Consider the following 19,596-nt stretch of genomic DNA (forward strand, 5'->3'; position numbering starts at 1 on the left):
TCCCAATACTTAAAAACTTTTCTGATGAGATTACTAGTGATATTAACAATGTGATAGATATTGAATAATGAAATGTTTTAGCATTTGGAAGATCTGTTTAATTCAGTAAATCAATATTTTCCAAATGACCAATGCATGACATTTCAACATCACGCATAGGAAAATAAGCATTCGAGGTACAGTCAAAAATGAGTTTTAATGTAACAAGTATAAAATGTCCATTGAAGTGGTTTCACATTGCAAATAGTAATTGGAAAATCCACCACTCGTGTTTTGGGGTAGTAGTATCGAAAAAGAATAACCAAGATAATTTGAAAAGGCTATTAAAAAATACTTCTCAATGTTCAAACTGCATACAGCAGGTGCTCATTCATTTCTTTGTAACGTTGATGAGAAAAAGACTCCCGGCCAGGGGCACTGTCTTTGTGGTGTTTACGTGTTCTTGCCACACCTGCATAGGTTTTCTCTGGGTACTGCAGTTCTTGTCACATCCCAAAGGTGTGCACGTGAGGTGTACTGGTGTGTCTTCACTGTCCCAGTCTGAGTGTGGGTGTGTGAGTGGCCCTGTGATGGAATGGCGTCCTGTCCAGGGCTGGTTCCCTCTTTGTGCCCTGAGCTACTGAAACAGGCTTCAGCTACACATTACCCAGAACTGGAATAATTAATTATCTTGTTTTTTATTAATCTTTCTCAAATGTATGGATAGCTCACACTTATTTCAATGTTTAATATTAGAATACTTTGGCCTTTAGAAGCTTAGAAATTTTTTTTTCCTTGGCCAGAAGTATGCTTTAGGAACTTAATCTTTATTTTTTAGCCTCTGGTAAAATTGGTTTTGCTATACGTTGTTTCACTTAAAGTCGTAATTCCCAAGAACGCACTGACAGCAGTGACGACTTGCTGCGCATGCGGGAGGCCAGATTTTCACTGTGTGAAGCTAGTCATGAAAGAGATTTGCCAACATATAAAACAAAATCAAAGTCTGTTTTTTGTCTGGAAAAGATTTTTAATAAAAATGTAACTTATGTTAGTGTCATGTGTTAAGTGAATATTTAAATATGTTTAATTTCTACGTTAGTAAATAGCAGTAGTAAACAACAGTGAGCAAAAGCTTTTGGGGGTCCTCAGTACATTTTAAGAGTGTGCAAGCGTCCTGAGACCAAGAAGTTTGAGAACTGGTGCACACCAGTTTCATCTCACACGTTCAGTATTTTAAATTCCACACAAAATATAGAGGAAACAGCTGAATTCGCTTCAGCTGCGCGTACATTTCACGATTATTTAAAAGTTTAGAGGGCTAGGCGCGGTGGCTCACACCCGGAATACCAGCACTTAGGTAAGCTGAGTCCAGTGGATCACTTCTTAGGGTCAGGAGTTCCAGACCAGCCTGACCAACATGGGGAAACCCGTCTCTACTAAAAATACAAAATTAGCCGGGCGTGGTGGCGCATGCCTGTAGTTCCAGCTACTTGGGAGGCTGAGACGGGACAATCGCCTGAACCCGGGCGGCGGAGGTTGCTGTGAGCGGAGACTGCACCATTGCACTCCAACCTGAGCAACAAGAGCGAAACTGTCTCAAAAAAAAAAAAAACAACATTTAGAACGTCCTGTCATGTACCCCGAAAGCGAACACTCCCCAACATAGCGTGGAGCGCCCCACCCGCCCCGCGGCTCTGCTCCGCCTTGGTCCCGCTCGCAGACACCGCAAAACGGCCACCGTTCTAGACAGACAAGACCTCGCCGTGTAGCCAAACGCTGTAGTCCCAGCGGCGGAACTCCGCAGGGGGATTGTCAACCAGCCAGTCAGCAGTGACGTCCCGCCTTTCCTCCGTTTCCATTGGTCCAGCCACGCGGAGGCCACGCCCATGGGACACCGAGCTTCCGGCTACCGGGCTTGGCGCCCGGGCGCCTTCCGACGGGGAGGGCTCCGCTCCACGGAACGCGAGCCTCGGGACGTCTGACGTTAGGCACCGTTCGCAGCGCCTCGGGCTCGCACGGCAGGATCCAAAGCGTGATTGGCTGGCGGCTGCTGTGGTCTCGGGCACCGCCCAGTCGCGGGACGCTGCCTCTGCGGAACTGGGGGTGGGGCCTGTTGACCCCCTTAGGGGCGGCCAGAACCCGAGCTCACGGCTCAGGTTCCCGGTGCTTCGCGCGTCTGCGGTTGCCACAGGCCAGGGAGGTGGCACCACCAGGCGAAGCTTGGCGAGATTGTGTCGTCAGGCGCGTACGGGCGCCAATTGGCCGGGCGATGTGGCGCGGACTGGCGCTGGCGCGGGCGATTGGCTGCGCGGCCGGGGGGCGGGGCCGGTGGGCGGTGCGCGCCGCGGACCGTGCTCAAAGCGGGGGCGCTCCGGGACCGGCCGGTGTCCGTGGCCGGAGGCTGATCAGGTACTGTGGACGGGCGGCGGAGTTCGGGAGACGGGCGGGGCGGCACCGGGGAGCTGCGGGACGGGGCGGGGAGGAGGCCCGAGGTCTGAGCCACCCGTGAGGTCTCGGCGCGGAGGCCTGGACAGCTGGGGGTGGCGGCGTTGGTCTCCCGAACTGGAGACAGGCCGGGCCGTCCCGGGCTGTGGTGGGCGCCCGCGCCCCGTGGAAGGCGGAGGCGTGGGTCGGGGCGTCAGAGACGTTGCCATTCTTTGTCAGTGGAAAAGATAGTCGTGTGCGCACAGTCACCTGAGGTTTCGGAACTCGTGGAATTGGAAACCGAGTCGCAGGAGACTAAGAGTTGCGAGTCTCCCCTTAGAGAATTCAGAAACAAGCGTAGCCAGCATCGTCAGAAACACGAGCGTGACGACACCGGCCTCCCCGTGCCGAGTCCACGCGTGTGACGCGGGTGCATACACCTGCGTCCGTGCAAGGGGGTGACAGCAACACATTCAAAGGGCTTCTCCTGGGAATGGAGCAGGAGAAGAGATGGGGAGCATCGCATAGATGGAACTAGACCTTTTTCTTGGGTTGGGTGATGTGTTCCCGAGTCTGCTACATGGTATTATGTTTAAACGCATAAGTAGACTTATTCATTTTATCTTGGGATTATGAAGCTTAGTTTTAAAGTCTGAATTCTGAAAATCCTGACAGAGCAATTGTCATTACAGCTGGGCGGTGGTGCACGCCTCTAATCCCAGCACTTTGGGAGGCGGAGGCGAAGGCTGCAGTGAGCCGAGATCGCGCCACTGCACTCCAGCCTGGGCGACAGACACAGCAAGACCCAGCCCCATCCCCCTGGAAAAAAATGTCACGTCAAAAAGTCTAGTAATTATGTAGTAACAAAACCTATCTTAGTGATCACCTAATATACAGTTGGCCTACTGTATCCTTGGGGTCCATATCCATGGATTTAACCAACTGCACATTATAAAATATTTGGAAAAAAATTTCATCTGTACTGAACATATACAGACTTATTCTGTAAACAATACAGCACAACTATTTATGTAGGATTTACATGTTTTAGATACTATAAGAGATCATCCGCAGATGATAATTTAACGTTCGGCCCGCATCACTTAACAGGGATACTTTGGAGAAGTTCATTGTTAGGTAGTTTCATCATTGTGGAAGCAGAGTGTGCTGACGCAGACCTAGACAGTGGAGCAGCTGGGCTGTGTGGTGTAGACAGTGGAGCAGCTGGGGGGGGGGGGGGGGGGGGGGGGGGGGGGGGGGGGGGGGGGGGGGGGGGGGGGGGGGGGGGGGGGGGGGGGGGGGGGGGGGGGGGGGGGGGGGGGGGGGGGGGGGGGGGGGGGGGGGGGGGGGGGGGGGGGGGGGGGGGGGGGGGGGGGGGGGGGGGGGGGGGGGGGGGGGGGGGGGGGGGGGGGGGGGGGGGGGGGGGGGGGGGGGGGGGGGGTAGACAGTGGGAGCAGCTGGGCTGTGTGGTGTAGACAGTGGAGCAGCTGGGCTGTGTGGTTAGACAGACAGTGGAGCAGCTGGGCTGTGTGGTGTAGACAGTGGAGCAGCTGGGCTGTGTGGTGTAGACAGTTGCTCCTAGGCTATTTTTCCTGTTGCTTCAGGCCTAGATTTGGACAGTGTGTTACTGTGCTGAATAATTGGGCAGTTGTAACACAACAGCAAGGATCTGTGTATCTAAACATAGAAAAGGATGTGTTGTGCTCCGATGTTTCAACGGCTATAACATCATTTGCAATAGGAATATGTCAGTTCTGTTATAATTTTATGGAACCACTGTAGTGTATGCAGTCTGTAGTGTACGGAAACACCATCATGTGACACATGTATGTATACAGTAGGATATACACAGGTGATCTGCAAATATTATGCCATTTTATATCTGAAGCTTCAGCATCCTCAAATTTTGGTAGCTGTGGGAGGTCCTGGAACCAACTCCCATATATACCAAAGGATGACTGTAGATAAAACTAGCCTATAGAAGTTGGAAATCTTTCTAAAATTGAGGCTAACTCTGAAGTTGACTTCCGTTTCACATTATTTTCCCTCTTGTTTTAATCATTAACCTTATTTCAGATTTTTTGTATTAGATATCAATATCTCCATCATCACTGACTCCTGACACACGCATTCACACACACACACACACACATACCCAGACCCTATGTGGGTCTAGAACTTGTATTAAGTAGCTGTTTAAACACTTTGTGTACATTCTGCAGTATGCTTGAACTCTGTTGAAAGTATTTCAGTGGTCCAGGTGTGGTGGCTCACTCCTGTAATCCCAACACTTTGGGAGGCCAAAGCAGGCAGATCTCCTGAGGTTAGGAGTTCGAGATCAGCATGGCCAGCATGGCAAAACCTCGTCTCTACTAAAAATACAAAAATTAGCCTGGCGTGGTGGTGCACACCTGTAGTCCCAGCTACTTGGGAGGTCAAGGCAGGAGAATCACTTGAACCCAGGAGGTGGGGGTTGTAGTGAGCTGAGATTGCATCATTGCACTCCAGCCTGGGCAACAAAATGAGACTCCCTCTCAGAAACAAAAAAGTATTTCAGTAAAATCTATGTATTTGAAATAGAGTCACATAGAAAGTAGAGCACATGGGATCTTCAAAATATATTGTGTAGAAAAATCAAAAAACAAAAATTATAATTCATTCAGAAATAAAGGAGAAGAAAAAAGGGAATAAAAAACTTCAAAGTCAGGCTATGTAAAGATGCCCTGAAGGATACAAAGGTTAGAAAGCTTAGACGCTGCTGGATATAGATGTGTAAAAGTGTGAGTCAGAATACTGAAAGTACCCTAATAAGTGCTTTACATTTTAATCACATGGGAGGGATGAATGGGGGTTCAGAAAATTAATGCTTGATGCACTAAGGTAGGGATGGGCCAACTGTGGCCTACAGGCCAAATCTGGCCTGCTGCCTGTTGTTACGTCCTGTGAGCTGAGTGTTTTTCTCATATTTAAACGGATGGAGAAGAATCAAAATATTTTGTGACACATGAAAATTAAATGTAATTCAGTGTCCATAAATAGTTGTGTCCATAAATATTGGCATGCACCCACACTCAGTTTACATATTGCCCAGTTCACTTATTGCTTGTGACTATTTTACTGTTACAGAGGCAGAGTTCATACTCTCTGGCCCTTCACCGAAAAAACTTGCCAAGCACTGCCTTAAAGCATCTATTGAATGTAACGAATTAAGTCTTCTCCTTTTTATCTGGAATGATATCAGCTAAGTACTGTCCTGGGGGAAACTGACAAAAGTTACACAAATCATTTTTCTGATCAGGAGCTTGGGTTGAGAAAAACTGGATTAAGTCTTACTGTGACATTGGTAGAAAGGTTATTGAATGTCTGGCACATGAGTTGTGCCTTTAAAAAATGGATTTCCACCAAGATTGGCCTGTGGCATTCTTGAGCAACTATGCAGAGACAGGCAGTGGGAAAAACAATTCAGGACGGCAATGGGAGCACATTCTAGAGATTACAGAAGCTGGTGTAGAAAAGCAGGATGAAAAGTTAGGTTGGGGCCAAAAACCAGAGAAGAAAAGTACACTGGAAAAAGGATTGAGTATCAAGTGCTGCAGAGGATCTCAGAGGTCAAGAATTGAGAGTGGAACACTGAGCTTGGCGTTTAGGAGCATGACTGTGATAAAAGGCCAGCTGTGGAACCTGGAGGAGAAATGATGACCGAGATAGCGCTGAGCAGCCAGCTGGCAGCGTTCTTGGGGTCCCTGTGGGGATGCAGAGTGGTACAACTGCAGATGGGGAAGCAGCATCATTATTAACCTGTGTTTATATGACATTCGGAAAAATATATGATGGCCTTTCTTTCTCTTTTCCTTTAATATTAGTGTTCTAGGACAGATCAGACATTTTATAATGATGCCTGAAATAAACACTGACCACCTCGACAAGCAACAGTTGCAACTCCTGGCAGAGATGTGTATCCTTATTGATGAAAATGACAATAAAATTGGGGCTGAGACCAAGAAGAATTGTCACCTGAATGAGAACATTGAGAAAGGTGCTGCTTTGAAATAGTCTTCCTTGTAAAGCGATTTATGTAGGCATTTCCGATTTGCCGAGAAGAGCACTCTGTTCAAGGAAGTGCAGTCTTCAATAGTACCGTATTTTCTCTTTGGTTCCAGTTCGTTAAATAGCGTAGTCACTAGCATCTGCTTTGCTGTCTTCCTGTTACAGCGATTTCTCTTCACTTCATGCCTTTTTCTCGGCTTCTTCAGAGTTATTCTGGATTCATAAAAGAGGGACTAACCCTGACATACAGCAGCAGCCTAGCCTCTAATATTTCTAGAGAATGGAGAGAGGCGGGCACCATGCAGGGAAGCGTGTGCCTTCACCACTTTCCGAGAACTGAATGTCCTTGATAGGGAACTTGACTGCAGGAAAGGGGCCACCAGCATCACCATTTCCTTCACTCGACGGCCAACTTCCTTGCCCAGTGCAGAGCTCTTCGTCACCATAGCCATGCAGAGACTATGCATGTGGACAAACCATGGGAAAAAGCAAAGGCAGCAGCAAGTTACTAATGTTATTCTGAACTGCAGGGAGAGAATTTGGCAAATAACTGGTACTTAAGGCTAAATTAATTGTTATTTCTTTTGCTTTCAGGATTATTGCATCGAGCTTTTAGTGTCTTCTTATTCAACACCGAAAATAAGCTTCTGCTACAGCAAAGATCAGATGCTAAGATTACCTTTCCAGGTTAGTACACTTTTAATGTACAATATTTTGTTTGTACATTAATTTGACTTTTTATCATTCTGAATTCTTGGAGCCAAGGTCACAAAGGGAAATCCTGTGAGTGGCATAATTTTATATTCTGCATAAAGTGAGTTTACACAATGAGTGCAACCTAATACAACAGCAAGAAAAAAATAAGAACTAGTAAGCAATTGGGCAATGTGTATAATTTACATATTTATCTTTCATCTGTATTATCTACGCTTTGCTCTTTTTTGGTTGAAGAAGCATTAATAAGGAACTTACCTACAAATGTAGTCTGTTTCACAACATAATTACTGATAGCCCATCATATCCCGTTTCAAAATCCTTAAAATAATTACTGATAGCCCATTATAACCAATTTTAAAATCCTTAAAATAATTACTGATAGCCCATTATAACTGATTTTAAAATCCTTAAAAATCATTTCATTTTTCAGTTACTTGTAAAACTTTTTCTTGATCTTTCAGACCTACTTTGAAGAAAAGTTGATCTGTCTGTATATTAACATTTTCCAGGTTGTTTTACTAATACTTGTTGTAGTCATCCATTAAGTAATCCAGGCGAGCTTGAGGAAAATGACGCCCTTGGAGTGAGGCGAGCGGCACAAAGGCGGCTGAAAGCTGAGCTAGGAATTCCCTTGGAAGAGGTAACCGGCTCTACTACACAACCATACAAGCCGAAACCTAAACATACTTTAAAAAGGTTTTTAATAAAATTTTTAAATTCAAATGTAGTTCTCTGCTTGGTAACCTCCTGAGTTATGAGTTAGCCCCACAAACCATCTTGAATAAACATTATTTAAATTTTGATCTCTTAATATCACTCGTCAAAACTTAGCTCAATACCGGGATGGATTGATCTGTTAAGCACTATATAAGTTTGAATATTTCTATAATTGATCAAATCTAAGATGAATATTTCTAAGTGTTACAACTCTTGTAGAATTTGACTAGCAGGTTTTCCAGTTTTCACCTGAAACTCCCCCCCACAAAAAAAGGTGAAGATTTTCTTACAGAAATTCTTAGGAATATGAACCATAAATCTAATTGGTTTAATTGAAATAATTTTTTTTCTTGGAATTGTCCCCCTTAAATAAGACCTGGATAAATAAAGTATTTCTTATCTATATTTTCCAAAAAACAATTTTAAAATATGAAAAAGAAAAATGTCAGGCCCGGCGTGGTGGCTCACGCCTGTAATCCCAGCACCTTGGGAGGCCGAGGTGGGTGGATCACGAGGTCAGGAGTTCGAGACCAGCCTGACCAACATGGTGAAACCCCGTCTCTACTAAAAATATAAAAATTAGCTGGGCATGGTGGGGCGGCACGCCTGTAATCCCAGCTACTCAGGAGGCTGAGGCAGGAGAATCGCTTGAACCCGGGAGGCAGAGGTTGCAGTGAGCTGAGATCACACCACTGCACTCCAGCTCGGGTGACAGCAAGACTCTGTCTCAAAAAAAAAAAAAAAAAAGAAAAAGAAGAATGTCACATTTCTAGTTTGAGTGACTGCCCTTGCCCCTTTTTTTAACATTAAAAAAAATAAATAAAAACTTACCTGTTTGGTCCTATGGGAAAAAATGCAAACACTTGAAACTAATAATATAATCATTTTTCCATATATAATATTAAGATTTCCATATACCATTGATAGGAGATTAATGCTTTAAAACTTCTAATCCTAAAACTATACTGCTGTTCAAGATACCGCTGTAATACAGTGAGCTAATTTTAGATTTTTTTTGTTATTGTGGCCAATGTTTTAATTACTTTTTTTTTTAATGTCTTAGGTTCCTCCAGAAGAAATTAATTATTTAACACGAATTCACTACAAAGCTCAGTCTGATGGTATCTGGGGTGAACATGAAATTGATTACATTTTGTTGGTGAGGAAGAATGTAACTTTGAATCCAGATCCCAATGAGATTAAAAGCTATTGTTATGTGTCAAAGGAAGAACTAAAAGAATTTCTGAAAAAAGCAGCTAGTGGTGAAATTAAGATAACGCCATGGTTTAAAATTATTGCAGAGACTTTTCTCTTTAAATGGTGGGATAACTTAAATCATTTGAATCAGTTTGTTGACCATGAGAAAATACACAGAATGTGAATATGTAGGTAAAATGATTACTGAAAAATTTCTCTACTTAACAAACTTAGAATGACTTTTTCCTTTTAAATTTAGTTCTATACACTGATACTTTAAAACTTGTGTGGAAAAAACTAACTTATAATTTTGTATCACACACCCTGGATATGTGTTCTGTTTCTAAGCAACATTTGTGACAGATTATTGTAAAATGAGAGAGAGCAAATAAAACTTAATTTAACCTTTGCAGATACATGCTTATGGGAAATTTGAGCAAATGAGTGAAGCCCTGTGTTTTTAGTAAGCTGTGAAATAAAACTTAATTTAACCTTTGCAGATACATGCTTATGGGAAATTTGAGCAAGTGAGTGAAGCCCTGTGTTTTTAGTAAGCTGTGAGAAACATTTCTGGAGCACTTGCTGTGTGCCAGGTGCTTTATGTATCATTAAATTTGTATCATAGTTCAGAAAAATGTGCAAAGGAAACCATTGCCTCGCTCCTTCAAAACAGTCCTAATTAACTTTCATATTAGCAGAGTAAACTAGCAGAGCAGGTTTAAGGGAAATTAAATGATATGGACCCTAATTTGTATCATTCTGAGTTGATTGTTTGGTTTATTCATTCTGGAAACATGTTGATACTTACAGTCAGCCACTGCTTTTGATAAGTGATATTGATTAGGTTAAATCTTTTAAATAGTATTTACCAGTTAGCAAAGTCTGTCTTTTCAGAATTACAGTGGGCACAGAGGTGTTCATAAAATGGGAATTGAGTCTCACTCGATAAGAGTTGCTTAACCTTGACACTGTTAACATTTGGGCTGGATAAAATCCTTGTGGTGGGGGTCCGTGCTGTGCATTATAGGATGCTGTTTGCATCCCTCTCCTGTGACACCCACAATTATACCAGATGTTGCCAGATGCCCCTAGGGGACAGAGTCAACCCCCAACTGAGAACCACTGTCCTACAGAGTCAGGAAATATTGTAGGAAGAAAAAAATAACAACGACAAAGGTGAGTGTTAATGTTAAATAGATGAGATTATGAAATGTGTATATTAATGTTAAAAATTGTACCTTGATCAATGTACTTTTTATAAACTTGCCATAGGTATCTCAGATTTGAGATCTCAAGACAGCTTTATTATTCTTAAATGCTGTATGATAATGAAGAAAAATAAAAATTTATTTCTTGCAAAGTTAAATGTTTGTTAAATTCAATAGAATGACTCATTTATGTTTAACTTTGGGCAATTTATAATTTCAGACAAGACTGTTTAGCAAGTATTTTATTGACAAGTAAAAAAAACTGCAATTTAATACTGTGTTTAGTTTGTTAAAATTTTGATACACTGATAGGATATTGCCTGTATAGTTTCTGTTGCATTTATAATATTGTTTCTAGTTTTTTTAGTTTTCTAGGAAGTTTTAGGCTGAAAGCCACATATAATTAGTTATGTGATAACTATGAATTGCCATGGCTACTGAATTGGACATGGGACCCTTAGACTGTTACCCACCACCTTGTTAAGTACTTAGCAAGCGTTAGATACTACTGTTGTAATATTACTAGGATGCCATCCAGAAAATCTAAGTAGGAATGTCTTTTGACCTGATAAACTCCTTAGAACTCCTTCATCTTTTATAAAGAGGAGTATCCCTCTCCTAGATATAGCTGCTTCTGACCTCAAAGGCAGATGTGTTGGTTTTAAACTTGAAAGCTAAATGATACCTATAAATTTTTTTTTCTTAAACTGTTTTAAACTCTAATCTTCAAAATATATACTTGTTTGATTCTGGTCAAACCATTGCCAACTCCTTTAAGGACAAAGTAGAAGTGGCTTTCTAATACTTGCTGATTCTGTTTCCCTACCTATATTATCAAGAGAACAAGACCAAAACAGAAAATGGTGTAATAGGAAGGAAGGCACATTTTCTTCTTACTTGGCCCTGGCACCTGGGGACAAGTCCAGGATGTACCCGCAGTGGGTCCCTGTGGGAACTGCCCTCCACCTGCTCCCTGGAGACAAGTCCAGGTCGTACCTGCAGTGGGTCCCTGTGGGAACTGCCCTCCACCTGCCCCCTAGGGGGTGCTTGTGCAGTGGTTTCATCCTCTCACTTGGATCTGTCCGTTGGACCCTCACTAGAGTTGGGAGTTCCTCATGGGATGAGGTACTCTAGATCCCCTCTTGACAGATTTTCTTTTTATTATTTCAGATACACCTCTTCTTTACCCTTCCTCTCTGGGTGCTTTTTCAGCCCTAAGTATGTACTTACACATTTTATAACATTTTATAGCATGAACTGAAGTGTGTATTTGTGTGTATTCAGGTATCCTGACAGCTTTCTACTTTACAATTTTCACACATACTTTATACTTATTTACCATACATGGTTTAGACTCCCAAACGTAAATCTCCAACACTGCATTCTCTCCTCTATTTTATATGCCTATAGGTGAATGCATAAGTAAACTGATATATCCAGACAGTAGAATGTTATTTGGCACTAAAAAGAAATGAGCTATCAAGCCACAAAGACAGGAAGGAAAGTGAGGTGCATGTTGCTGAAAGAAGCATGAAAAGGCTATATCCTGAAGGAGTCCAGTTCTCCAACATTCCTGTAAAGGGAAAACTGGAAACAGTAAAAAGCCAGGGGGGTGAGGGGAGGGAGGAATGAGTGGGCAGGGCACAGGATTTTTAGGGCAGTGAAACTCTTCTGCATGGTACTGAATTGGTGGATACAGGTCATTACGCATTTGTCCAACACCAAGAGCAAAGCCTCATGTAAACTGGACTCCAGGTGATAACGATGTGCTGATGTACATCTATCGGCTGTAACAAATGGACCACTCTGATGGGGATGTTGATAGTGGGGGAGCCTGTGTGTGTGGAGGGGCTGGGGGTCTATGGAAACTCTCTACCTTCCACCCAATTTTGCTGTGAACCTGAACTGGTCTAAAGAATAAAGTCGATTAAAATTTGGATGTTAAACATGAAAAGGAGCTTAACCTCATTAATCACTGGGTAGGTGCAAATTGAAACCCGAATTTAAAGGACTGACATCACCAAGTGTTGACGGAATATAAAGTAACTGCTTATGAGCATGTCTGCTACCATGGAGCTGTTGGCCACTGTCTACTAAAGTCAAACGAGTCGGACCTGGCAGGAGACAAATGTGCATGGTTCTGCCTTCTTTTGTTGCCATTTTACTAACTTAGCAGAGAACGAATGCAGCATATTCTTGAGCTGGGAAGTCACTGACATATTCGTTGTTACTTTGAGAAACTAGGTGTTTCCTAGATTTTTGTGCAGTGCCCTATAAGTAGGTGATACAGTGTGGGTTCAGGGCTTGCCTCGCTCACGGAGCTCTTTACTACATGTCCAGTCTCTAGCCCAGGGACGCCCCTGCAGAACATCTGCAGTGATTACATCAGCCTTGGTGTTCGCGCAATCGGATGCTGCCATGCCGCGGGAGCAGTCCTGCTATACACAGCAGTGTGAGTAAATCCACAGACCCAATCTTGAGTGGAAGAAGCCGGATACAAAAGGCACATGTGATTCCAGTGAAATAAAGGTCAAAAACAGGCGAAACCAATTAAGATGTAGGCAAGAATAGAGGCTACTTCCAGGGGGCGCAGGGAGCCTTGTGAGATTTTGGAAGTACTCTCTGTGTTGATAGGGTGTTGGTTACGTGGGTGAATGTGTTAGGATTGATTGAAACAATTTGTGCACTTTTAAGTGACAGCTTAACACAATACAGAATCTGCGAGCTCTAGAGAATAGAGCTCAGCACTGATAGAGAATCAGTGGAGAGCAAGTGGCATCTCACCTTGACAGGAGTGGAAGTGCAGGTGCTTCTGGCCACTGCATCTTGTTATCAGATTGGCCAGGAAAGGCCATGAAGACATGCCCTGTGTGGGTTGGGGCTCCACTCCTGAGAAAAGACAGCAAGGTCAGCTGCCACGGTGTGCATTGCGTCCCCGTGGGCCCCTGCAGGCAGCTGACACGGCATTGGTTGACATGACACACTTATGCTGTAGGAAAAGAACTCTGTGCCCACCCCCACCCCACGGGGGACAGATGCTGCAGTGGGGTTGGTCGCGTGCTGCTCGATCACATGCCCTGACGCAGATTAAGAGGAACACACAGTCTGAACGGGAAAGGTGTTCCCACACCAGGTGACAAGCCAGCTCCGGCTGTGAGGCCTTGCCTGCATCTCAGCGTGTCCACGTGTTTTCCCTTCTGCCTGGAACCTGCACTCCCTTCGTCTGCACCTGGCTGAATCTGACTCATTTAAACCCTTGGCTTAAACATCATCTCAGATGATCTTCCCAGGACTCAAATCTGAATCACGAGCATGAAGTCAGAGCTCAGTGACTTTGAGTAAATTATGAATAAAAACTTAAGCGTTGGCTGGGCACGGTGGCTCACGCCTGTAATCCCAGCACTTTGGGAGGCCGAGGTGCGCGGATCACGAGGTCAGGAGTTTTGAGACCAGCCTGGCCAACATGGGGAAACCCCATCTCTAGTAAAAGTACAAAAATTAGCCGGGCGCGGTGGCGGGCGCCTGTGGTCCCAGCTACTCGGGAGGCTGAGGCAGGAGAATGGCGTGAACCCGGGAGGCGGAGCTTGCAGTGAGCCGAGATCTCACCACTGCACTCCAGCCTGGGCGACAGAGCGAGACTCCAACTCAAAAAAAAAAAAAACATAAGCGTATACTCACGGGTCCCATAAGGCTACATCGCTTGTGTACAGACGGTTCCCTCTCAGCAGTGGCCACTCCCACCTCAAAGGCTGTTCATGCTTCCCTTCAGGTAATGGTGGGCCAGGCAGTGGCACAGCCCACCTCCCAAGAGCGCTGGAAAAACCTGAGAGAAAATGTCAGAGACCAAATAGCTCTGAAAAGAAGCATACGGCAAAATCTAGGAGAAGAAAAACCTGTGCTGCTTTTCCCAAGGGGCATTGCCCAGTTCCAGTAAAGGAGCAGAGAGGCTGGGCAACGGAGAGGTGCTTCCAATAGCTGGACAGGAATGGGGGAGCAGAGACCAGGGGAGAGAGCTGCCAAGGGCAAGGCCCACAGAGAGTTTCCCGAGCTTCACGTGCTAGGAAGAGGAATTTAGGGCCAGCCTGGAATTGGCTCAAAGCCTGTTTTTATTAGGGAAATCTGAGATAGTTACTTCTCTAGTTTCTTGCAGAAAACCATTATCTGGAGGACAATAGCACATCACAGGCTCCAAACAACCCCCATGTCTTTGTCACACACAGCATCCAGAGCTCACTGGGCGTCCACCCGGTGGGAGACAGGCCAGCATGACAAAGTGGCCAGCACACAAGCCAGCGGCAGTGACTTCAGGGCCCAGAGAACGTCAGCAGCCACAAACCTAAGACACAAAGCTTAACATCAAGGAAATAAAAGTCATGACAGAATTTTTAGAGGAACTGGACATTATTTTTTTTTAAAAGAACGAAATGGGCCCAGTTTTGAAGGATGCCCCTGAGAGCCATCGGCCCCAGCAGAGAATCACTGCTGGGGTCTCTGTTTCTTATCACAGAAATTCTAGAACTGTGTCCAGAACATAATCAGCACTCAATAATTATTTGCTAAAGGGAGGAAAGAAGGAAGAGAAGATAGAATAGAAATCTTCCATGTGAATTTTTTATTGAGGAGCCTTGAGAGGTGGCCAAGAGGCCTGGGGAGGCCTGTGTTCCTGGCTTTAGGCTGTTTGTTGAGCAAAGACAGTGACCTTCCTGTTCCCAGGGAGAACAGCCCTTCTCAGTTTCATTATGGACAATGTTCTTCACAGCCCTAAGTTACTTCCAGAGGAAAAGACGGAGACTTCATAGGCCTACTTAAGTAAGATTGAAAGATGATTTTATTTAAAATCTTCGCAATTTTTATACTTCTGGCCAACAATAGGCATTCTTAGAATTTTTGAAATTTACAACTTAATCATGACATGTGAACATCCTAAAGTACACACATGTCCTTGAAAATATTCCACGGAGAAGCTACAATGAAAGCCATAAGACTCTCTGATTGGCTCTGTGACCATGGTTTGCAGATTGATTTGAGCACTTTGGCCAGGCATGTGCCACTTGATTCTTGTCCAAGGAAGCCCAAGACGTGACACGGTGACCCACTTTAATGTGTTTATATATAAGTGATTTCAGGAGGCAAAAAAACAGATTACACTTTTTTTTTTTTTTAAGACGGAGTCTCGCTCTGTCGCCCAGGCTGGAGTGCAGTGGCGCGATCTCGGCTCACTGCAAGCTCCGCCTCCCAGATTCACGCCATTCTCCTGCCTCAGCCTCCCAAGTAGCTAGGACTACAGGCGCCTGCCACCGCGCCTGGCTAATTTTTTGTATTTTTAGTAGAGACGGGGTTTCACCGTGTTAGCTAGGATGTCTCAATCTCCTGACCTCATGATCTGCCCGCCTCGGCCTCCCAAAGTGCTGGGATTCAGATTACACTTTTAAAAGTAATGGCAAACACAATTCTCAATTTAGGGTCTCAGTAATTTACAAATGTATGTCTACAGTTAATGGGCACAGAAATTTACCCAGAAGAATTAAGAGGGGTATGTATGCAGGGGGTAGAAATGGGATCCCAATTCAGAGAAAAGGGAATTGTTCTCAGGGAATCAGGACAAGGAAAGCTTAGGGAATAAGTCAAGAAGAGAAGAACCAAAGTATTGAACTTGGGGCAAGACCAGAGTAAGAACCAACAGGAAAACCAAATTGCTGCACAAAGATAGTAAACAATGAGACAGGGATAGTTTGTTGGCCTGAAGAGACTAGCCCATACACGTATGCCAAAAGCCTACTGGCAGTGTACCCAAAGAGACTACTCACAGCATCATGGCACAGCACAGCCATCCAGTGGGTAAGGTTTCCTGGCATCTCGTCACAACCACTGGGCCTTGACCTTGGTCATCCATGAGCTCTGAGCTCAAGTCTTAGCAGGTTGGTCCTACTTACTGATTGTAACAGCGCTCTTGTCACTGGAGTTTGGCCAGTTATGTTAACATCTAGCTATTTATGAACCTTGTCATTAATAATTATTACAAGATACAACATAATAGGAACAAATCTATTCATAAAAGATATATACACATATACAACAAAAACATTTATATGTATCGTTATTCAGCCTCCTAGATGAATAACATCTTAAACCTTATTTTTAAGTCTTTAATTTTTTGCCTTTCATTTACTTAACTTTCTATTACAGTTTCAGAGCTTGGGTTATACCTGAGCCTAAACATGGTTAAATGCCACCCAGTTGTACAGGAGACACGATCAAATGATAGAGAAATTAGAGAAGTGAGTGCTGGAGGAAGAGCAGTAGTCTTCTCATGGCTGAAAATTAAAGCTAAGTCTGAGATTGACCCCTATTCACATGGATGTGGGGCCCATTTTAATAATGAACTTACGGCCGGGCGCGGTGGCTCACACCTGTAATCCCAGCACTTTGGGAGGCCGAGGCGGGCAGATCACAAGGTCAGGAGATCGAGACCATCCTGGCTAACACGGCGAAACCCCGTCTCTACTAAAAAATACAAAAATTTAGCCGGGCGCGGTGGCGGGCATCTGTAATCCCAGCTACTCGGGAGGCTGAGGCAGGGGAATGGCGTGAACCCGGGAGGCGTAGCTTGCAGTGAGCCGAGATCGCACCACCGCACTCCAGCCTGGGCGACAGAGACTCCGTCTCAAAAAAAAAAAGAAAAATGAACTTACATTTCTTTCACATATATTCAACTCTTCACATTTTCTTTTTCTTCTTTTGTTAGATTTATCGAGCTGTGCTTTTCAAGAATTTGTTGCTTTAATGAACATTATCAAATTTAGGGGTGTAACCTTTCCCTACATACAATCTTAGTATGTTTTTAATATCTTCCTTTTTCTTACACATTTTCCAAAATCTTTCCTGTCTCCCAATAGCATATGCAGAAGAAAATGAGATATCTCAAATACAGCAAAAACTGCATTAGATAGCTTTGGAATAAAAAAATTGAAAAGCTTCTAGTGATCCCAGCACTTTGGGAGGCCAAGACTGGCAGATCACTTGAGGCTAGGAGTTTGACACCAGCCTAGGTGACATGGTGAAACCCCATTTCTACAAAAATTAGCCAGGCATGGTGGTGTATGACTGTAATCCCAGCTGCTCGGCAGGAGGAAGGGGGGACCGGCAGGGGGAGGGGGCTGAGACACAAGAATTGCTTGAACCTGGGAGGCAGAGGTTGCAGTGAGCCAAGATCGCACCACTGCACTTCACCCTGGGCAACAGAGTGAGACTGTCTAAAAAAAAAACAAAAGAGCAACAGAGTTGGCTAAAAAAAATAACTAGAATGATCAAGAAGAACAGACAGAATGCAAAAAAGACGAAAATCCAAAATAATGCAGGTACATCTTTGTATTACCCAGCTAAGGCATAGTAATTAAAATCTTCCCATGAAGAAAAGGCAAAGCCCAGTGGCCTCCCTGGTGAGTTCTACCAAACATTTATAGAAGAAATATTGGCCGAGCACGGTGGCTCACGCCTGTAATCCCAAAACTTTGGGAGGCTGAAGCGGGCGGATCACCTGAGGTCAGGAGTTCAAGACCAGCCTGACCAACACGGTGAAACCCCGTCTCTACTAAAAATACAAAATTAGCCGGGTGTGGTGGCACACGCCTGTAATTCCAGCTACTCAGGAGGCTGAGGCAGGAGAATCACTTGAACCTGGAAGGCAGAGATTGCAGCGAACCGAGATCGCGCCATTGCACTCCAGCCTAGACAACAAGAGCAAAACTCTGTCTCAAAAAAAAATAAAAAATAAGAAATATTATCAGTTCTTCATAAGCACTTCCAAGAAATAGAGAAAAAAGGAACACTTTCTTTTGGTTATTACAAGAAACTATACTAATGTATGTTAGTTATTTTATATTTTTTATATATTGGTGTTATTTTATTCGTTTTATATATATTTTATAATTAATCTATATGTTATATTATTTTATATATTATGGTTATACTGCAGTTATATATAGATATATAGCTATATATAGTTATATTACAGTTATTATATTAGTTATTTTATATATTGTTATTTTATATTTTATATATAATATTTTAGTTATCCTATCTCCCAATAGCATATGCAGAAGAAAATGGGATATCTCAAATATAGCAAAAAGAATTCTATTGAGAAGTGTTCAATAATAAGTAAAATGACACCTATGTGATTGATACCTTTTTTTTTTTTTTTGAGTTGCCCAGGCTGGAATGTAATGGCATGGTCTCAGCTCACTGCAACCTCTACCTCCCCAGTTCAAGAAATTCTCTGCCTCAGCCTCCCGAGTAGCTAGGATTACAGGCGCCCGCCACCACGCCCGGCTAATTTTTGTATTTTTAGTAGAGATGGGGTTTCACCATGTTGGCCACGCTGGTCGTGAACTCCTGACCTTGTGATCCATCCACCTCAGCCACCCAAAGCACTGGGATTACAGGCGTGAGCCACTGCGCCCAGTGTGGTTGATATCTTAAGGCTGATGACAGCAGCCCTCTTAAATGAATCTGCAATTTGCTACTGAATCCATACAACTCACCTCCTCCAGTATTTGGCCAAGCCACACAATAACTATTTATAACAGTTATTACAAGAAAACTATATCAGTCATGAATACAGATACAAAAATCTTAAAATATTAACAGAAACCAGCAACATACAAAAAGAATATACTCCACGACCAAGTGGAATTTATTTCAAGAAAGCAAGGCTGGTTTAACATCTGAAAATCAATTAATATGATACACCATATTGCTAGAATAAAGGGGACAAGACCACAAGACTCATTTCAGTAGAAATGCAGAAAAAACATTTGACAAAACTCAACATCAACTCATGATAAAACCTCAACAAAGTAAGAGGAGAAGGGAACTTCTTCAACCTGATAAAGGTCACCTTCTGAAAACCTACAGCCAACCCTATCTTTGCATTGAACAGTGCTGTAGAACTACAGCTCAACACACTTTCTTAGGAAAGCAGAATCTGAGAGCCCATTCAGAAAAAGTCTGAGAGTCCATTCAGAAAAAGTGTTCTTCGGAGGGCAGGATTGAATTAGTTTGGTCTTTTCAATTGAATGAGGCAGTAAGCCACTAGGCACAGTGATACTAGCTTTGGTAATGTGCAGCTATATACAAATATATGTAATCCAGGCTAGAGTACAGTGGCACAATCCCAGCTCACTGCAGCCTTGACCTCAGAGGCTCAGTCGATTCTCCCATCTCAGCCTCCAGAGTAGCTGGGGCTACAGGTGCACACCACCCCGCCTGGCTAAGTTTTTGTATTTTTCGTAGAGATGGCGCTTGC

General features: G+C 43.8%; 1 protein-coding gene, 1 non-coding gene and 1 pseudogene across 3 annotated transcripts; 2 read left to right on the plus strand and 1 right to left on the minus strand.

Annotated features, from left to right (window-relative positions):
* The first annotated feature begins 2,136 nt into the window (after positions 1-2,136).
* On the plus strand, positions 2,137-9,366 carry IDI1 (isopentenyl-diphosphate delta isomerase 1). Of its 2 annotated transcripts, XM_003280243.4 has the most exons (5): positions 2,137-2,388; positions 6,267-6,439; positions 7,045-7,137; positions 7,677-7,807; positions 8,948-9,366. In XM_003280243.4, exons 1-5 carry the CDS (start codon positions 2,249-2,251, stop codon positions 9,263-9,265), a joined length of 855 nt encoding a protein of 284 aa, XP_003280291.2. In that variant the 5' UTR covers positions 2,137-2,248; the 3' UTR covers positions 9,266-9,366. The 2 variants fall into 2 exon arrangements, with proteins under 2 accessions (XP_003280291.2, XP_030675231.1); XM_030819371.1 differs by lacking the exons at positions 2,137-2,388; positions 6,267-6,439 and adding an exon at positions 2,411-2,986 and having other exon boundaries at positions 8,948-9,354.
* Positions 6,414-7,047, minus strand: LOC101176424 (annotated as a pseudogene).
* On the plus strand, positions 8,084-8,146 carry LOC115836802. The gene has a single exon (XR_004031815.1). It is a non-coding gene; the product is annotated as a U7 small nuclear RNA (small nuclear RNA).
* Positions 9,367-19,596: the final 10,230 nt, after the last annotated feature.

This window comes from Nomascus leucogenys, chromosome 9 (genome assembly GCF_006542625.1).
Source record: "Nomascus leucogenys isolate Asia chromosome 9, Asia_NLE_v1, whole genome shotgun sequence".
In the NCBI taxonomy this organism is placed as follows: Eukaryota; Metazoa; Chordata; class Mammalia; order Primates; family Hylobatidae; genus Nomascus; species Nomascus leucogenys.

Coding starts and splice junctions, on each gene's coding strand:
- IDI1 (XM_003280243.4), top strand. CDS start 2,249: ATGTGGCGCGGACTGGCGCTGGCGCGGGCGATTGGCTGCGCGGCCGGG. Junction 2,389..6,266: donor CGTGGCCGGAGGCTGATCAG/GTACTGTGGACG, acceptor CTTTAATATTAG/TGTTCTAGGACAGATCAGAC. Junction 6,440..7,044: donor GAATGAGAACATTGAGAAAG/GTGCTGCTTTGA, acceptor TTTTGCTTTCAG/GATTATTGCATCGAGCTTTT.